This window comes from Rhizophagus irregularis, chromosome 18 (genome assembly GCF_026210795.1).
Source record: "Rhizophagus irregularis chromosome 18, complete sequence".
NCBI lineage: Eukaryota > Fungi > Glomeromycota > Glomeromycetes > Glomerales > Glomeraceae > Rhizophagus > Rhizophagus irregularis.
The window spans coordinates 105,036-126,945 of record NC_089446.1 but is presented as its reverse complement, the minus strand read 5'-3'; the positions used below and the strand labels follow the sequence as shown (position 1 = coordinate 126,945).

Below are 21,910 nucleotides of genomic sequence, written 5' to 3'. Positions count from 1 at the left end.
TGTCTAGAGTAAGAGGAATGGTATGCAAAGATTGTGAAGAAGAAAATATCGATGAAATTGATGATCGGGTAAAAAGATTACAGAAGATTTTTGAAGATATTGGAACAATAATAACCGAAGAAGAATTGTTGAGATTAACTAGTATGGGATATACAGATGGAGAAATTTTAGATAAAGAATTCATTGAAATCTTTCAAGAAAATAAAGATGAGTCGGAAAAAGAATTGAAGAAAAAATTAGATAAGTTGTTGAAAGAACAAGCGGGAATAATAGATAGTGAAGAAAGTGGCAAAAGAAGCGATAATGAAGAATCAGAAGAAGATAATACAGATGATTCAGAAAAGATTGGAGAAATACTAAGTCCGGATGAAAGATGGGATGAAGATATTGAAAATTTTAACGAAGAAGAGTTTGAAGATGAAGTTGAAAATGTTATAAATAGAGGGGATAGCGACTTAAGTCAAAATTCAGATACGAATAGTTCATTAAATATTAAAAATTCTGACAACGAAAGTGAATTATCTGATTACAATTTACAAGATTTATTTCAAGAGAATATATTGAATATGGCAACTGAGGGTCAAGTAAAGAGAATGTTAGAGAACGCTTTAGGCTATCCGGCTAATACTTTGAACGCAGCAGTAGGAGCAGGAGGAAGTTTGATAGATAGGATCGAAAATGCAGGAAATGAAGCAGGAGGAACAATTAGTATACCACTCTTTTATGGAAGAGAAGATGAAGATGTTACTGATTGGGTTAGACAATTCGAGGTAGCATTTGCAGCAGTCGGAAAAGCAGCGGGAGCTAATGGCGTAAGACAAGCGGTATACGCAGCAGCACATTTAAGAGGAGCAGCAGCGCAATGGTATAATGAAATGAAAGAAGTAAATGCAGGTCACTTAGTGAATTGGGCAGATGCAGATAATGATAATGATTTAAAGCATAGAATAAAAAGAAGATTTACCAGAGAGGATGTTAGAAGAAAGAAAATGCTAGAATTAAGAAAAACTCGACAAGGAACAGATGAAAGCGTTGAAGAATATACAAGGAGATTTAGACAAATATTAAGAATAGCAACTAGAGGACATGCATTAGCAGATGAATATCAAGTAGATTTTTACATCGAAGGATTAGAACCAACAATAGGATATCAAGTTAGAAGACAGAATCCAGCGAACTTAAATGGGGCGATAGAAATAGCAGTAAGAGAAGAAGGTGCAAAAGACGAATTTTTAAGAAAAGCAATAGGAACACCAATTAGTACGAAAATAGATATCGGAAAAGATGACAATAGACAAAATATGTTCGCAAAACCATTGAACGAAAATTATGAGGACGAATTAGCTGAAATGTTTAAAGAGAAGGCGAAAATTAGTAAATTAGAAAGAATGGTAGCAAATATAGAGAGAAGATTAAACAACGATAATAGGGATAGGTATCAACCAAATATGGGAAGGAGATTAAATAATGGTAATAGGAATAGTTATCAATCAAACCAGAATAGGGTACCAACGTGTTTCGGATGTAATAGAATGGGGCATTACAAGAATAATTGTCCCGAAGGAAGGAATGCGAGAGTAAATATGATGGATGAATATGATGATCAAGAAGAATATTATTATGATGAATATGGATACGAGGATCCACAATATAACGAAGTATATTATGCACAAGGCTATTACGATGATTATGAAGATAGAGAATTAAATTATCATAATGAGTTATACGTAAAGGATGACGCAGTAAAAGGAAGAAGACAATCAAGAAGGACGAGTCCAATAGTGGGATATAAAAATAATAATGAAGAGGGAAATTTACAGGAAGAATTAAGAGAAGCAGGAAATAAAATGGATGATAGAGAAATACCAACTGGTATGACAGCACCAAATTATATACCCGAACGAACTGAACAAAATGGGGATAGACCAATAGGACCAAAAGGAATGAGATGGAGTAATAAAAGGCAAGCTTATTATGACCCAACGGAAGGACTAAGAAAATGGAGAGAAGCAGGAGGACCAATGAAGCCCAGGGAGTATGGACCAAGATTAACTGACGGAATACCACCTTATGATATTGTAGGGGATGTGAAAAATTGTAGAGCGAATATAACATATGGACAATTAATAAATGGGAATCCTAAGTATCATAAACAATTGAGAGAAGCAACATATAGACCAAGAAGTATAAACGAAAAAAATTGACTACACTCGGTGGGAACTATGAAAAATGAAGAGAAGAAAACTACAGCAATGAGAACAGAATTAGAAGTTGAAGATCAATTAGTGAGCGTAATAATAGATACCGGAGCAGCAGTAAGTGTGATAACAGATAAATTAAGAAGAAGATTGAATATACCTATATTTGGAAAAAGTAAATTTAGATGTACAATAGCAAATGGGCAAAAGATAGCAGCGTTAGGAAAGGCAAATATAACTTTAAGATACAAAGATGAATTAAAAATACTAAAAGAAGTCGAAGTAATCGATTCAGAAGAAGAGGATCTAATTTTGGGAAATGACATATGGAAGTTGTATAATGCAAAAATAAATTTTGAAGATCATACCTTAAGGATGGAAGAACAGGGAGAAATAATAACGATCCCAGTAGGATATGAAAGAGAAGCAATATATGAAAGCGAAGAGAGTGAGGACGATGAAGAATATGAAAGTAACGATGAGGGAGAGGTATTCAAAATGCACCAGAATTTTAAATAGAGAGTCTTGGCTCTGAAGAGAGAGAGACGGAAAAGATGCTCGAACCAAGTGAAAAATTTATGCAAAAATTAAGTATAGGGAAAGTAGAAGAACCAATTTGGGAAAATATGGTAAAATTATTATTAGAATACCAAGATATTTTGGAATATGACAAAGAAATAGAAGGGAGAACAAAAGCGGCGCAACATGAGATAAAAATAAAAGATGGAGTAGAACCGATAAAACAAAGAAGATACAAGGAAACAGACGAAAAGGCAAAATTTATAAGCGAAGAAGTAGATAAATTATTAAGACAAGGAAAGATAAGAAGATCAAAAAGTCCGTGGAGTTCACCGGTTACATTAGCAGGAAAGAAAACGGGAAAATATAGATTCTGTATTGATTACAGAAAGTTAAACAAGATAACTATAATGGATAGTTTTCCTTTACCAAGAATGGATGAATTGTTAGACAAATATAGAAAAGCAAAATGGTTTTCAAGCATAGATTTAGCAGCAGGATTTAATCAAGTAGAAATGAAAGAAGAAGACAAAGAAAAAACAGCATTTGTATGTTCAAAGGGATTATTTGAGTATAATGTAATGCCATTCGGTTTAACGAACGCACCAGCAACATTTCAAAGATTAATGGATGAAATATTAGAAGAATACATAAACGATTTTGTAGTAGTATATATTGACGATATTATGATATATTCAGAAAATTTAGAAGACCATATGGAACATGTGGAAAAAGTATTAAAGAAGTTACAGGAGAATAATTTAATAATAAAATTAAAGAAATGTAGATTTTTGGAAAGAAATATAGAATTTTTAGGACATATAGTAGGAAATGATGGATTAAGGCCAGACGATAAAAAGATAGAAAAGATAAAAGAAATGAAGGCACCAACAACGGTGAAAGAAGTAAGATCATTTTTAGGACTTTGTTCATATTACAGAAAATTCGTGAAGAATTTTTCAAAGATAGCAAGACCAATAAGTGATTTAAGAAAGAAGGGAATACCTTTCATTTGGGGAAGAGAGCAACAAGAAGCGTTTGAAAAATTAAAAGAAAAGTTAATACAATATCCAATATTGCGACATCCAGATTGGAAGAAAGAATTTTTATTAATAACAGATGCATCAGGAAAAGGATTAGGTGCAGTATTAAGTCAAAAAGATGAAAAAGGAAAAGAAGTAGTAATAGCATATGCAAGTAGAAGTTTATTACCAGCAGAAGAGAATTATCCAATAACAGAATTGGAATGTTTAGGAATAGTTTGGGGAGTTCAACATTTTCATAAATATTTGATCGATAGAAAATTTAAAATAATAACAGATCACAGTGCATTAAAAGGATTAATGAATGCAAAGTTACCGAAAGGAAAAAGAGCAAGATGGGTAATGGAATTACAGCAATATAATTTTGAAGTAATACATAGATCAGGAAAAGAAAATACGAACGCTGACGCATTAAGTAGGTTATTAAAGATAGTAGAGGATCAACCAGAAATAGTAATAATCGACGGAGTAGACGGATTAGGAAAGACAAGTATAGTACAAAATTTAATTGAAGAATGGGAAAAGCAAAGATTAAAAGTAAGATTCAACACTTATAAGAGAAGAAGAAAAGATAAAGATGAATTTTATGAATCAAAGATGGAGACAGAATGGAAATTCAGAAAAGAAGTAGTGGAACAAATAAACAGAAGAATGCTAGAATATGACGAAGATACAGATATAATAATTTTAGACAAATCACCATATTGTGAATATTATTATCAAAAGACGAAAAGTTTTGACAGAGGATTAATTACTCCACATGGAAATCATGAGATGGAAAAAGAAATATTCAGACTGAAAGAAACAATAGACAAATCAATAGTGATATTTTTAGAAAAGGATAGTGATGTATGTTGGAAAAATTACATTGGAAGAGAAACAAAGAAAACGGAAAAATCGTCATATCCAACATTAAAGAAGGATGAATATTTGGACATGGTTAGAATGTTTGAAGAAAATCAGGGCGTGTACAAAGATACTAAAAGATACAGTCGAGTAAAAGTTAAAAATGACAATAGTAGTTGGAGAAAAGTATTTAAAGAGGTGGAGAAATGGAGAAGAACACAGAACTAAAAATACAGAACACATAACGAAAATAACGAATTTAGAAGCAAAATCAATTAAAGAGATATTATGGAAGAAGATAATTACAAGAGAATAATTGACAATATCGAAAAGGAGAATAAATATGAATTGAAAGAGGGAATTCTATATAGAGTAAAAGGACAAAACAAATTTAGAGTAATCAGGGATTATGAATACGAAGGATTGATGTACATGATGCATGATAACGAATTATCAGGACATTTTGGAGTAGAAGCGACATTAGATAGAATAAAAGAAAATTATTGGTGGAAAAATATGAAAGAAGATGTAGAAGAATATGTAAAAACGTGTTGGAATTGTCAAATGAGAGGAAAACCAAGAGGAAAGAACGAATTAATGCCAATAAAGATAAATGAACCATTCGAGATGATTGGAATAGATATAGTTGGACCATTAAAAGAGACAGAAAAGGGAAATAAGTATATTGTAGTAGCAATGGATTATTTTACAAAATGGCCGAGTGCATAGCTAAAAGAAGCTACAGCAAAAGAAGTGGTAGAATTTATTTGGAGAGACATAATTTGTAGACTTGGATGTCCAAAGAAAATAATTAGCGATAGAGGGACTCACTTTAACAATAAAATGATGGAAGAATTAGTAGAAAGATGTGGGATAAATCATAGATTAAGTACACCATATAGGCCACAAACAAATGGTTTGGTCGAAAGATTCAATAAAACTTTATGCGAAGGATTAGCCAAATTAGGGGAAGAAAACTGGGATAAACATATACCATCCGTATTATTTGCATACAGAACAAAGAAGCAATCGTCAACAAGAATTAAACCTTTTTATGCAACGTACGGAAGGAGAGCGAAATTACCATTAGACAAAGATGAAAACAAGATAACATTAGCTGATAGAGTAAAAATACTAATTGAGGAGCTACCAGTAATAAGAAGAAAAATGAAAGAGAACGTGGAAGAAGCTCAAGAAAAACAAAAACAACAACATGACAAAAGAGGAATTAGGAAACCTAAATTTGAAATAGGAGAAAAAGTATTATTATACGAAGCGTGAAGAGAAAAACAATGGTCTGGAAAATTACAGAACAAATGGAAAGGACCATATTTAATTCACGAAGAATTTGGAAATGGGGCATATAAACTCAAAGAATTGGATGGAAGAATACTAAAGACTCCGCAAAATGGAGAATGGTTAAAGAAATTTTGTGATCGAGGGAGATTTACACCAAAAATAGTAATTAAAGGAAAAGAGGTATTCGATAAGACCCGAGTTCGATTCGATTAAAACCATTATGGATAAGACACGAGTTCGATTCTATTAAAATTATTTGTGAGGTCACAAATAGTGAAGAGGGGGATAATGTAAACGGTCAAATATCAAGCATGAAAAGATGATAAAATTCAACTACCAAACGTAATTGCCAAATGTTAAGAACGAACAAATTAATTATGGATTGGCGTAGATGGATAAATAATTAGCCGAAAAGGATAAACATTTAGGAGGAGTAATGGGAATCCCATAATTTTTATAAACTCAATATTTTAGTAATATATAAACTAAGCGATATCTATAATGTTGATAAACATTTAGGAAGAGTAATGATCTACATAATGTAATATTCATCAAGTAGTTAACAAAGAACCAATAGGATAATTAGAGTCGATCAATTGCGGCTTAGCAATCTTTAACAATAAGAACGATTAGAAAGAATAATTATAAGCCACAAAAGATAGATTATAAGCAAAACACATAAAATGAATTGAAAGAACATATAGAATAATGTCAGAAAGATTTAAAAACACAAAATAATATAAAAGATAATATAAAAAGATAGTATAAAGATGGAACATAAAAGATAACATATTAAAAAGAACATATATAAAAAGATAGCATAGCATATTAAAAGATAGCATATTAAACGATAGCATATTAAAAGATAGCGTATTTAAAATATAGATAGTATATTAGAAAGATAGTTCAAAGATAATATAAAAGATAGTATATAGATAGAATAGAAAGTAGTATAAAAATTGTATAAATAGAGAACGGAATTCAAGGTAATTCCATAGTTCGCATCCACAGAACTCAATAAAATATAAGTTTTATTTTTTAATTATTAATGAAGTTTAATATTAATTAAAGGTAATAGGTTCGCCCTAAACTTTAATTAATGTTTGATTAATTAATTTTAATTAATGAAAATTTAAGAAGAATTAAATATATGTTTTGAAAAGTGATAATTCGTAGCGAGAGCTATCGAAGTTTGAAATTAAAGGTAAAAGTGGATATAATTTGAGGAAAATTCAGAGAAGTTAATTTTATTTTATACCGTTCAACGTTTTATATTACTAACGCTATTTATTTTGTGAACCAAGAATGTTGTTGCATATTGTTTGCTGATGTTGTTGTTCGATAATTGTGTTTTGATCACGTGTTTGTTCGTTTGACTGCTTGTTCGTTCGTTCGTTTATTCGTTCGTTCGACCATGGGAATGCCCGTTCGATGTGGCAACTCTGTAAATTGATGACAGAGGGAATTGGGGGATCTCACCGGCCAAAAATTAATATAATTTTAGCCAGAATTATACTTAAAACTTTATTGTATCGTAACTTCGTCAATATTAATCGTAGAGAGATGATCTTACCGCCATTCGATTCGTCTTGATGAGACGGTTCTAATGGTATAAAATACGTCGAAATCCAATCACTAGATTAATTTCCGAAATTAAAAAAATATTAATGGTTTTTGTGTAATAACTCTGCCAATATTGATCCTAGAAAGACGATCTTACTACCATTCGATTCGTCTTGATGAGACGAATCTAATGGTATAAGATACATCGAAATCCAATCACTAGATCAATTTCCGAAATTAAAAAATATTAAATGGTTTTTAAGTAATAACTCCGTCAATATTGATCACAGAGAGATGAGCTTACCACCATTCGATTCGTCTCGATGAGACGATTCCAACGAGCTATAAATCGTCTTTTTACAATCACTAGGTACCGAGAAATCTAGCAAAATGTTAAATGGCGCAGTAAACGTAAATCAAGAAATATTATAATGCCGATGTTTAACATTTTGTTGAATAACTCGTCAGCCAGTGATCGGAAAAGGATAAAACTCCATTGAAGATGATAGGACACAGACCCGAGATTAGTCTCATAAGAGGCAATGGGTGGTCTGGCCGTAAACACTTGCAAAGGAAAAGGATAAAATTACCACCATTCGATTTGTCTCAGTGAGACGATTCTAACAAGCTATGATACATCTTTGTACGATTATTAGATGCCAAGTTATTTAATATATTCTTTATATAACTGTGATTATAAATGGTTCTTTTTAATATAAGATTTTTGAGGATAGATGTGATAGTGATTATAGATAGATTGTGACTATATAGGATAGATTTTAATAATAAAGTGTTTTGAACATTCAACTGGTGTGACTATATAGTAGAATGTGACTATAACAGGAGTGACTATAGAGGAAGTTGACTGTATAATAAAAAATAAGAGATATTGTCAAAAATATAAAAAAACTTAGTCATTATATAAAATAAATAATAACACAAATAATTTTTTTTTTTAAAAAAAAAAATATTGATGTAAAATATAAATTTAAAGGGGATGATTTAATCCAGATTATTTAACTTAGAAAATAAATTTTTATTAGTAAAACTCAATAAATAATATTAAGATTAGTTTAAAAAAATATTAACTAAATAATAATTTTTTTTTTAAAAAAAAAATTAGTTTTAAAAAATTATATTATTTTTATTTAAATCTTGCAAATTATTAATATATTTAATATCTTTTAAATTTTATATATTATATAAAATAAATTTTTGCCAATAAAATTATTATTTTTAGTAAAAATAATTTTTTAATATTTTATTTTTAATTTAATATAACAAATAATAATTCATTAAGCTATCCCTTAAACTGTAAGGATTTTAAAAATTTTTGAATTTTTAAAATATCTTAAGATCTAGTAATTATAGAATTTCTCTTATTAAGGCGTATTTAATGGTAATAAAATCATAACTCTAAAATTGATAAATAAAAGTTATATTAATTTATAAATTTTTAGGTTTTATAAGTTATCCTGTCACATAATATTTGTAAAAGGACAAATTTATTTCTATTAGAATAATCAGATTCTTTTTATTAAGACATATCAAATGGTGGTAATTTTATATTTCTAGAGTTAATGGATAAAAAGATATTTCAATTTGAAAAATTTAGTTACTAGCTATTTGTTATAATTTGTCGATCATTTACTTTTAAAAAAATCATTAATCAAATTGAACTTTTTTTTCAATTTTTACTTAGAAAATACTATAAAATTTATTACAAAAATATTGGTTTATGTAATAAAATATTTTAAGATATTTAAAAGTATCTTTAATTAAAAAATAAAATTGCAGGCAAATTTGGCTGCAAAATAGTTTAAGGAATAGTTATAAAAAAATTTAATTGGTTATTTTATTTATATAATAAAATGATATATTTGATTAGTTAAATATTTGTATATTTAAAAAAATTTGGTATAAAATAAATTTATTATATTAAAAGTTATTATACTATTATAAAAATTAAACAACCATTATTTTAAACTTAATTCTGATCAAAGTAGTTATAATTCTAGTTAAAATCATCATAATATGAGACAAAATATATAATACATAATAAAAACAGTTTTTTAGGAATTTCAAACATATTAGTTTATTTAATATGCAATTTAAGGCTTAAGATCTAGCCAAATAAGTTAAAATAAAAATATAATCTGTTACTTGTAAAGTTTTTATTAAAATAAAATTTATTATTATTATTTTTTTTTTATATATATATTTATCAAAAAATTCTTAATTATAGCCAAAATTTCTAAAAGAATATTTAAACTTGATAATATAATTTTTACTGAACTGTTAATAAAACTGGAAAAAAGCTACAGATTAAAGAAAAATATGATGATAATTTGAAAGAATGTAAGATATTATAGTAGGTTGTATTCCAGAAAGTATATATTCAACACATTAAAGTAACATCTTATATATTTACTTATATTAAATAATAAATAAGTCTAAGGTTACTTATATATGAAAAACACCCATATTAAAAAAAAGGTATATATGCTATTTTTAACTTTTAATTGCTATCTTTAACTTTGATTGCATTTATAATATATAAAGTATCATTCATTTTGAATTTAACTTTTGATAATATCACTGGAATTTTTTAATTAATGTATTCCTGTATGTAATCTGTAGAGATTACAAGCAATAAACTTTATTATTACATTTTCAATTATTAGATGATAATAAATTATCCAATTATTTCAATTATTTGCAGAAATCTCAGAAATCTGTAACAAAACAATGCCATGTGGATAAAATAATCACGATTGTAACCAAATCAGTTTACGAATTAAATAATTAATATTCCCATATGATTATTCTTTGCAATTGGAAAATAATAAATAATAATTATTTTTAGGTATATAGAAATTATTATTTATAAATTTTAAACAATGAAAGAAATTTTTAATATATATAGAGTTATTAATATGAGAATTTGCATTCTACGCACTCACTCCTACACAAAATGTACCCCTCTAATGTTTGACAGTAGAGTTACGTTTGGCAACAGAGTCTAGGATTAGAATATTAGTATTTAGTAAATTGTCACAATGTGACAACGCCTTTCACTGTTTCACATTCTGAGAACCTTGAAAAAAAAAAAAAAGATTTTTTTTTGGACACCTATTCTACATTTTGTTCTATTGGCAGTATATATATATTGGCACGTAAAGAAATAAAAGTCCTAAATATTAACATATCGATACTGTATATCACAGAAGCATGATTATACCATTAAGCTTATTTTTGATTTTCACGACCACGTAAGGAAAATTTAAATAGAAAAGAAGTTACGTAAGGTAAAATAATTATATGGCATGAAATTATTTCCGAGGGACTAAGCCTTTAAAGTACTATATATTATATACCCCTTTCAACAAGTTCCAATTAATTCTTGCTAATTTATTTACGGAGTTCGTAATGATTATAATTTTTAAGCTGAAGGAAAAAAGTTCGAAAGCTTAGTATGGAAAATGCAATCGTAGATCAAATTTCGCCATTTTAAAGTATTGTAAATCACGGGTTAAATATTGATAAAGAAAAAAAGTCAATAATCATCTTTCCAGAAAATTCTTCCTTTATATCACCAAAACAATACTGTACAAGTTCAACATTATTTTATCGTTTCGGAAGATTACGGACGAACCAGTAATTCGTAATAAAAAATTTTGGCACTTTTAATATATAAAATTCCATATAACGTAACAACTTTAAAAAAAAAAAAATAATAATGTACTTTAATATACAGTAAAGTATAATTGTCACTTTCAAAACTTAATTTGGTTTTTTTTAATAGTATTAGTGAGATAATCAACAAAAAAAAAAAAAAAAAAAATTTTTTACAATATCGATCAGTTTCGTGTAACCGAGTGAATACAATTTTATTTTATTTTTTTCTTTTTAAAAAGAAACTTCACACGCATTATGCTTTCACTGTACATATTTTTTATAAAGAAAAATTTTTTTTTTTTTAATCCTTTTTTTGGTAAAAAATCCTTAATTTAGATTTTTTTTTTCATTTTTTAATTTTCTCGTGCAAATTAAATAAATAAATAAATAAAATAAATCTATAAATCTGAATTTTATTTTTCAATTATATGTCATAATGTGATAATGATTTATCATTCTTATTACATAATCTCAAAAAAATCAGGCAATTAAATTTTTTTAATCTAAAAATTTTTTATGTAAGCGATGAAAAATTTTGAATGTTACGAAAACTAAAACTTGAATTTTACGCAAAACTAGAACTTGTCGAAAAATTTGAAATTATGTAAACGAAACTTGTCGTAAAACGAACACTTTGCCCAAACAAACAAAGGAAAAAAAATGAAAAAAAAATACAAATTTATATATATAAAACTTGTATTTATAATTTCTAATTTCGTTTTAATAGTTTTTAATATTATTCCTTCTTATAAGCAAATAAAAATAAAAAAAAAAAAAAAGATAAAGAATTTTTATATAAATAACTTTGCTAACATGGGGAATAGTTCCAAAAAAGGATGTATCCAATAATTGAATAATAAAGTTGGAGAACATGATACAACATTCAATACATGATACAACATTTACCGGTAAACAACAACACTACTGATACATTGATACAACATTTACTAGTAAACAACAATTTTCAACAACATTTTTCAACTATCTGTGATATCTGTACCCGATTTAAATGTCGTGTTGCAGTTTCGCCTTTTTAAATCAACATATCATCAAACAAAAAAAAATATATAAATAAATATGTATAAAATTATATTTGTTTTCTTTCTATTTTGAGCGAAAAAAAATATTTATTTTTGAAATTTTATCTATTTATGGTCTGGAATCAAAATCACTGATAAAAAAGATAATTCCATTTAGACAAATTAGGTAGTTATTCCTTTTTATTTATTACATTCACGATTAATTGTAATTGTTATATCATATGGTACACCCATGTATAGCAAGTATAATTTCCTTGTTAGAATGTATATTGTAAAGTACCCCTGGGTACTATATTTCCCCAGGCGCAAAAATAATGAACCATGTTGGAAAAGAATGGAAAAGAATAAATAATGATGATATTGATGAATAACAACAACAAAAAAAAAATAAAATGATAAAATAAAACATAATAACATAGCAATTTCAATAACAATTAAAAAATAATAATAAAATTATAATAAATAATAATAATAATAATAATAATAATAATAATAATAACGGATAATAAAAATGCAAACGCTTTGACATATTAACAAAAAAATCAATAATTACATTTAGTCCGAATTTGGGACAAGTTATCGCATTTTATCGCATTATCACATTATTTTAAAGCGAGATTTTGTTAAAATATTTACATAATAATCATTAATATTACTACTAAACATATTTAGTTTTCCAGATTTATCTCGCGTGCTTATTTTTAATTTTAATTACAAGTACAAACCTGACAAAGCTGAAAATCAAAAAAAAAAAGAAAAAAGAAAATAATAATAAATACAGTAAATAAAACGTAATAATACGCGAACTTTAATAAACAATTCGTGTCTATTATTACTATAAACGTCCCAAATCCTAAAAATCTGCCTTCTTTCAAAATGATGTGATGTGAGAATTTTTCACATGTTCATAAAAGTCAAACAATTTTCTTTTTTCGAACAATTCTCTTTTATAACAATTCTATCTTTTTAACAATTCTCTTTTTATAAATAATTCTATTTTTTTAAAAAAATATTCTAGTTTTTTTTTTGCAAATCTCTTTTTTATTTATAAAATCTCTTACAAATAAATCTATTTTACAAAATCTATTTTACATAATCTATGTTACAAAAATCTATTTTATGTTACGAAATCTATGTTACAGAAATCTCTTTAATCTCTTTTTCAAATTGCACGTTTTTTCTCGTCGACCAAATTGGTGTTTAATGTAGTACATAAACCTTAAATTACCAACTAATTTAAAAAAAGTTAAAGTCGTTAATTAAATTATCAAATTATTTATTTATTTATAAATATACTATTTTTTTTTTTTTCGAGAATTTATGGTATGCATGCACTCAAATTATTTTGCATGTCATTAATTAACTTTAAAAAAATTTTGGAACGAGTCATTTTTTTTTTCTTAGTTAAAAAAATATTTTCTTAATTAATGAAATAATAAATAATTTCAATAAAAATTTATTATTATTATTATTATTTTTTAAAAAAAGGGAAAAAAAAAATTCAAAAAACTATTTACAATAAATAACAAAAAAAAATCTTATTTTTTCTTTTTTTTTTTTGGTTTTAATTTTTAATGATTTTTTTTTAAAAAAAATATTTATATATTCATAATTGATACCCTTGGTTTTTTTTGGTGACCCAAGTGTCACTAATTTCGTTACTTTAGGCATTGTTGTAAAAAAATTTCTCGTTACGTGAAAAATCCAAAATAACAAAATTGTTCATTTTCACCATATATCAAAAATCTACATCTACAAATTTTCCAAGTTCACATAAAGTATACTATGTACAATAATAATAACATAATAAATAATAGTATAATAAAAGTAACTTTTCAAAAAGAATTATATATATATGGTACAGTATCCATTTTATTCAACCTTAAAATCATTAAGTAAAACGGCCAGTCATTCATTACACGGTCAAAGTCACACAAGGAGGTCCATTTCCTTCAAGAGAAAGTAAATTATTCTTCATGAAACCATAACCTCTCCCAGAATATTTAAATTGTTCTTTGAGAACAAATAAAGGTACATCATCTTCATAACAACCTTCACCATCATCATCACCATCTTTTCTTATAATAATATGATTTGGTATATAAGATTCTGGTTCTTTTGTTAAAGTTGAATATTTTAATTGTTCGGCATCATCAGTTAAAGTTACCAAAGAAGATTGGGAAGAATTTGTTGAAGTTGTTGAAGATGATGAACCTGATCGAACAAGAATATTTGATAAATCACTTAATCTTCTTTTTCTTCTTGCCACAGGTAAATCTTTCACGATCAATTGATTTGAAAATTCATCAAATACTGTTACTACTTTTGAAGAAGCATAAGAAGGTCGATATTTCGTTGTAATTGGGGAAACAGGTTGTACTTCAGCAATTATTGCTGATAACCTTTTATTCATCAATGATGTAGGACATAAAGATGAAATTGAATTATTAAAAAGAGATCCACCATTTGTATCATTTATATTAAAGATACTATTTCTTTTTAATCTATTTAATTCATAAACTCTTGATTTAAAATGAGTTAATTCTTTACGTATTTCATCAGATAATAATGAAGGAATAGAAATATTTTCTAAAATATTATTTAATAAGACAGCTTGATTCATTGGACGTTGTCTATCCCTACGTAATTTTCTTAAAGTACGAATATAAGCGAAATGTTCGACTGAACCTTTAATTATACGAGTATTTTCCAAGTAATCATTATCATCAAAAGAAGAAGATCTTGAACGTTGTTGATCTTTACAATTTGAAGTAGATAATTCGCACGTATCAGAATTTACGTTAGGTATTATCATATTATTATTATTATCATTATTATTATCCGAACAACTATCAAAGTCATTATCGTTAATAATTATAAAATATTCATCTTTATTATTTTCATATGAATCGGAATCGGAATCGGAATCGGAATTGGAATTGGAATTGGAATTATTGGAATTATTGGAATTATTGAAATTGGAATATGATCTTGATCCTGATTCTGGTCCTCCTGGTACTGATCGACGATTGAGCTTTCGTGATCTTCGTCTTTTATTAGAGTTAAAAGGTCTTTTTGATGGAGTCTTTCTTGTAGAATTTGATTTTTTATTTGATCTATCAATGATAGGAGGGGTTGGGGTGGTAACAGGTTTTGATTTTCTCAGTATTGTACCTTTTATCCATTGTGTAAAATTTGAGAAATTTGAAGATTGTTGAGAACGATTTTGTATAATGAGAGTATTATTATTTGTTTGTGATTTGTTTGGCATTATTAATAAGGTGTTTTTAGAGAAAGTTAAAGGATAGACGTGATTTTCGAAATTCCGTAATTTCCGTTATTTTCCGACTTTCCCGTTATTTCCCTTTAATTTCCGGTAATGAAAAAAAAAAGTGCTGTGATATATACATATATATATAGTAAAAAAAAATTTTTTTTTTTTAGTACTAGCGTAATAAAAAGTTAAAAATTTATAAATGATTATTAAAAAAGGTTATTATATCAATCATATCAATCAGTAAAAAAAAGAGTTAAAAAAGGTTATTATATATATCAATCATATCAAAAAAAGAAAATCAATATCAGAAAAGTAAATGTATATTATATAAAAACGTGTAAAAATAATTGGTCGATTAACGGAATTAAGGGAATCAATAGTTAATCAATTTAATATTATAGTTTTAACATGAGAATCCCTTATGGAATCATTGACATAAAAAAAATTGGGAGAAAGAAAAAAAAAAATATTTCATTGGTTATAGAAAGAGAAAAGTGTACATTACATTACATGATATAATTGATATATGATTCACAACAAAAAATCAATCCGAATACATACCTTAAAGAAAGAAAGAAATTATTTGTAATTGTATTTGAAAAAATTTTTTTTTTTTAAAAAAAAAGGGTAAATGGATGAATAAGATGAATATAACTTGAATGTATGTAACTAAAGTAACCAAAGTAAAATTATTGATACGATTGATATCGTTGATATTTTACTTTTTACTAAAAAAAAAAATTATTATTATTATTTATAAATTTATTATTATTGAAAGAAATTTTTTTAAGAGAATTTTTTTAAGAAAGAAATGGATGTTTTTTTAAAGCGTGTCTATCAAAGGTATGAGCTTTATAAAAGAAATATATGATTAATATTAATATATAAGATTTTTTTTGACAAAATACACAAGATATTATTCAGGTTTTATTTTTTTAAAAAAAATATTTTTTTAAGGAAAAAAAAAAAAAATTTTTTTTTTATGGACGAAAAGAAATAATTTTTAGATCCACTATAAAAAATCAGAGGTTTATTTATATAATATTTATGTTTACATGTTACGTGGCGCAGACCGAAAAAGACAACTACCATTAATGGTTAATCAATAAAAAAAGGGTATATTTTATATTTTGTAATTTAAAAAAGATTTTCTCGTTAGAAAAAAAAAAAAGGTAAAACGTTAAAAGGGTACAATATAATATCACATATTTTCACACATCTGATAAAATCGTATTTTATAAAGTATGTATGTACAGTACCAACCATGTATGCATTTACGTATAGTAACTGGGTTATCGATAGTTGTTTTTAGTTCTTTTGCTGATATTCTTTTTTTAATTTAGCGCATAAACTTACATAATAATAATCAATATATAGTTAGTATTGTTAAAAAAGAAATTTTTTTTTTTTTCATATTTTTCCCAATCGAATTTTTTTTAAAGTTTGTACCTAAATAATGACTATTATAATGGTAAGGGAAATTATTTTAAATTCAATTTTATCACATTAAAAGTTCAAGCCACAAAAGAATCAAAAAAGAACAATGCGGAGAACCCTAAAAGCGGCCGATTCGGTTCTACGGTAAAAAGTGTATCGTGATACAATAACGTAAGAATAGACGATCAGTGGTGTTCTAGCAATTTGAAGTTTAAGGTAAAGACCGAGATGAAAAAAAAAAATAGAAAACCGGTTTTTCTTTACTCAAAAGAGGAGATGATTTACATATAAAAAATTTATAATTTATACGTAACTAATATTTACGAATTAAAATATTATGAATATTATGAATATTATGACTTTAATAGTTATATTAATAGTACTGAAATAAATATTACCGGTTTACCTGGTAAAATATCAAATTGATCAAATTACTTTCTTTGTCAATAATAATTTACGGTTGGTAACTTGGTATAATTCATTACTAATTAAAGTAATTAATAAATTTCCAAAAATAAATACTTCTTTTACTTAAATAACCAATCTCAAGTCGTGCAACCTTGTTTAATTAAATTTTTAATTTAATTAAAATTATCACATTATTTCACATTATTTAAATTGTTATTTACAGAACAAAGCAGATTATAACATTATGTTTATATTTAAAAGAACATTTTAAAAGAAACAATTTATAACAAATAATTTTCATAATTTGAATTTAACAAATTATACCTTTCGTCTAACTAATACCGCATGATAAAATATTACGCGATTTGCTATTTTTAATTTTAAAGTCAAGTGATTATCAGTTAGCGCATAGCCCAAAATTAATAGAACATGTGTTAATGATCAACTTTTTTCCATTCATTTTGATTTTTTTGGTAATCAAAAGAAAATTATATTAAGTATATTAATCTTCTACCTTACCATTTTTATTATTTGATTATTTTTGATTAAAAGAAATTAAAGTTTTGATTCTAATAACTGCGAGTAAATCATTTCCTCATCAAAATCATCTATATTTTCCATTTTAATCATTTTCAATTAAAATATCCAAAAAAAGTAATAATTTTTTTTATCTTTTGTTGTTAAAATTTGTAAAAAAATTTTCATACTTGCAGACAAAGAAACAATCATACGAAATTCTAGAAATATTAAATAAATTTTTTTTTTTGAAAAACAATTATAAAAAAAAAATTTTTTAAAAAAGAACAAAAAAAAAATAAACGGGCATGAATATACATGAAAGGGATAAAGAATTTTGAATTAATCCGTTAGATTAAACTTTTCATCAAATAATAATTTATCAATTTATCATCATATGCGCTTTACGTTAATATACATTTAAAACTAACGATAATGAGAGATAATTTATTATAATAAATTCTTAAAATGGTATATTTAAATAGATCGACTAATGTACGAATCATGCGTTTTACATATTGATTATTGCGCATTGTTATATGGCGTTTCCTTTTCTTTTTAATCACGCTACTTATGATATACTGTAAGTGAATATTGAACACAAACGGATTTAAAGGAATACAAAGATAAAATTTCAGGAGATATAAGACTCAAATCGGTTATTGTTTGTTGTTATATTTCCGATTGTTCTCCTTTTTTCAATAATAAAACTTTCTTTTTATCATCCATATCATAAAATTTTGGGATCAAAAATCGTTGGTCAAAGAAATCTTTTAGAATATTCCAAAATAAACCAGCAATATAAACCCTTTTTTTTTTATTCATATAATGAACGATAATAACGATAAGGTTTAATTAAATTATGTTTGACTTGTCTTCCACAAATGGCGTAAATATTATTTACCGTTTATTTAAAAAAAAAACTTTATCGAAATTAAGAACCGAAAGAATCAAAATTGAAATATCACCATCCCCTACCTAAGCCCAGCCTTAATAGTAACAAATAATGCTTATTACTTTTTAGCGTCAAAAAAAATGCAAATGATTTGATTGATTATGATGCATAATAATGATTTATTTGATTTGATTGATATATGTATTCTAAATAATTGATCATAACAGGTATTTATATCGTGCATTGTGCGCAGAATTTTTGATTGGAACAATACCTCGCTTTCTATTAGATTATAATTGGATGATATTTGATGTAATATATTCTCCGTATTACCATATGTTCTTTTCCTTATTTAACTTATTCATGTTGTGTTTTGTTTATCAAATTTTAAGTGACTTATTATTTTTTATTATTTTTATTATTATTTCTCTTTTAATGTTTCGTTTTCATATACATTTATTATTTAAAATGTATAAAAAATACTTGTATGAATTTTGTTTGGAATTGATTTACTAATTGTTTGTTTTTTTTTTACCGCCAAGAAAAAAAGATTTTAAATCAGAATTAACAAAAAATCGTGAATTTTCCAATACAAAGATATAGATGTAATAAATTTATATAAATTAATATGTACTTACTTGCATACGTATATGAAATTACCTTAATTGATAATTATTATTGTTGTTATTATTAAATTTATAATTTTCTTAAAATAATTAAATAATTAAATAATTAAATTTTCTCTTTTAAAATTTCCTTTATTATTCAAGTCCTAGGACATGCGGAACATTATACCATATTACCATTCTACATGGGAGATATTATACACAGGGGAGTGTAAAAGAGTTTCTAACAGGGGGATATATAATTTCGAGTATAATAAAAGAAACGCGTTTAATCTTTATTAGAGCGCGAGAGTAAGTATTATTAGAAAGTATTTAATTTATTAATAAAAATTGAATCAAAAAGGTCGATTTTTCGACAATTTTATAAATATACCATTCGTTAAAATGAAAAATACGCGATTATAAGTAAAAAAACAACGTTTAGAAAAATAAACTTTTTTTTTTTGAAATCATTTATATATGAAATCTTTTTTTTTTTTTTGTATGAAAGTATGAAATTTCTTTAAATATAAATTTTTTCTTAATTATTTTCGTTTCACATCCATATAATTTCATACAAAACTTTTTTGTTATACATTTTGTATAATCATTAAAATTATTATTACTGAAATTGGATTACTAATACGAAATTTCTTACTGTGCCATTATGCCATAATAAGTTAAGATTTTTACTATGAAATTCTTATTTTTGGTATAATTCATATTCACCCATTGAAAAAATGGCGGGCTAAAAAATTATGCGAAATATTTCTAATATTATTATTATTATTATTATTTTCATTTTTTTTTTAAATACCTATCCTTTTAATTTTATGTTTTTTATTAAATCTAATTAAATTGATTTTCGTTTAAATCGAATAATTTATGACGATGTTAATAATTGATTAGCGGAAATAATACCGATCTTTTGATTCTTTTTTCTTTTGTTGTTAAAAAAAAATCTCTTTTTTTCGGACAACGGGAAAAAACGGCGAGTTCTATGATTGTTTTGCATGACTATGAAAGTTTTTTTTTGCCACAATCTTGATAATTTTTTGTGATGACATAGGATGACATAATGACAATGAAATATTTAACTATATATAATATTATATATATTAAAAAGAACAATCAATCGTCTTTTAAAATCCATTTCTTTCTCTCTCCTTTTTTTTTTCTATCCCGAATTAGACAAATTTTCTAATCCCAAGCTAATAACCGATTTCTTAATTTGTAATTTTTAATCGTTTAATAAGTCAATTTAATTGCATTTCGGAAATTTATTATTTTCCCAAGAATTTATATATTATAAGCCACTCATATAAAAAAAAAAGGCAGCAGAGAGCCACTTTATTTAATATTTAATCTCGAAAACATCACATTTAAGAAAATATTGATTGTTTTTTGTTTATACGAAAGACGCGTGCGCATATAACTTTCTTTTAAGTTGATTTTATTATTATATTGTATATTATGATATTTGAAAACCATAAAGCACAATTATTACGAATTATCATACAAAAAACTTCTTTTTTTTTTTTATCCCTCGTTCTATGCTCATATTTTACAAGTGTCTTCATTGTGTGAGTAAAACCCTGCACTTTTTCGGTGTTGTTTATTTCAATGTTAAATTTTTCCCTGATGAGTCCCTTGTATGAAATTTCAACTTTTCATTGTGAATTTTCGCGTTAATTATGGTGAAAATTACGCTTAAAAGTTAACCCGTATCGTATTAGTAGACGCGTTTCTTTTATTAAGGTTGACATTGGTTGTATTGTGCAATGTTTTACGTACATTTTTTTTTATCAATGAAACGACCAAATTAATTATGTTACATACATAATTCATTTGTTAATAACTGATTGTAAATTACTTATACTCAATGTTGCACGATTAGTAACTTTTTTTTAATTTTCCTATATTGTAATGATAGCATATGATCAATTTTAAAAAAATTGCCAACTATGAGATTACTGGAATAATCTTAAAAGTGTCGTGTGACTTATCATTTGATGAAAAGATTATCTTATAAACAACCGCAACTTAAGGATGTAGCGTATCACAATTTATTAATTTCAAGGTAAAACGTGTTTGTATTGCGTACATTCACGTATACTATTTGCGCCATAGCGTTGGTATAACATATGGGCGGACATAACTGACGCATGTGATTACTTCGTGATAAACATTGTCAAAATAAATGCATCCCGCTCCCACATCCATTAAGTATTATGGAAGCTTTTAATCCAATTATTTGTACCTACTCCAGATGATCTAAAATACATAACATATAATAAAGTGTTTAGTGGTAAATCATTTTCAGTAATATAAAATTATATCTCTTAGGTAATAACGGCCAATACTTTTATGTATTACAATAGTCAAAATAAAAGATTATCATCAGCTTAAATTGCAGATTCCTTATTTTTAAATAAATTTTGCCGGACAAAATTAACTCTATTATAAATGCAAAAATAATTATTCGAGTATGTCATTTGTTCGTTATATTGTAGTTTAATTATCCGATAAATATTATATATTAAATTTTATAATACCTTTTTATATATGCAAAGAGCTAGTATTTAT

The 21,910-nt window shown here is 25.8% G+C and overlaps 1 protein-coding gene across 1 annotated transcript; it reads right to left on the bottom strand.

Moving 5' to 3' along the window:
• Nucleotides 1–13,608: 13,608 nt before the first annotated feature.
• On the bottom strand, nucleotides 13,609–16,420 carry OCT59_009677 (uncharacterized protein). The gene is made up of 2 exons (XM_066132523.1): nucleotides 16,025–16,420; nucleotides 13,609–15,581 (listed from the first exon to the last, which is right to left on the bottom strand). The coding sequence occupies exon 2, from the start codon at nucleotides 15,455–15,457 to the stop codon at nucleotides 14,102–14,104; it is 1,356 nt and encodes a 451-aa protein (XP_066000162.1). The 5' UTR covers nucleotides 15,458–15,581; nucleotides 16,025–16,420; the 3' UTR covers nucleotides 13,609–14,101.
• Nucleotides 16,421–21,910: the final 5,490 nt, after the last annotated feature.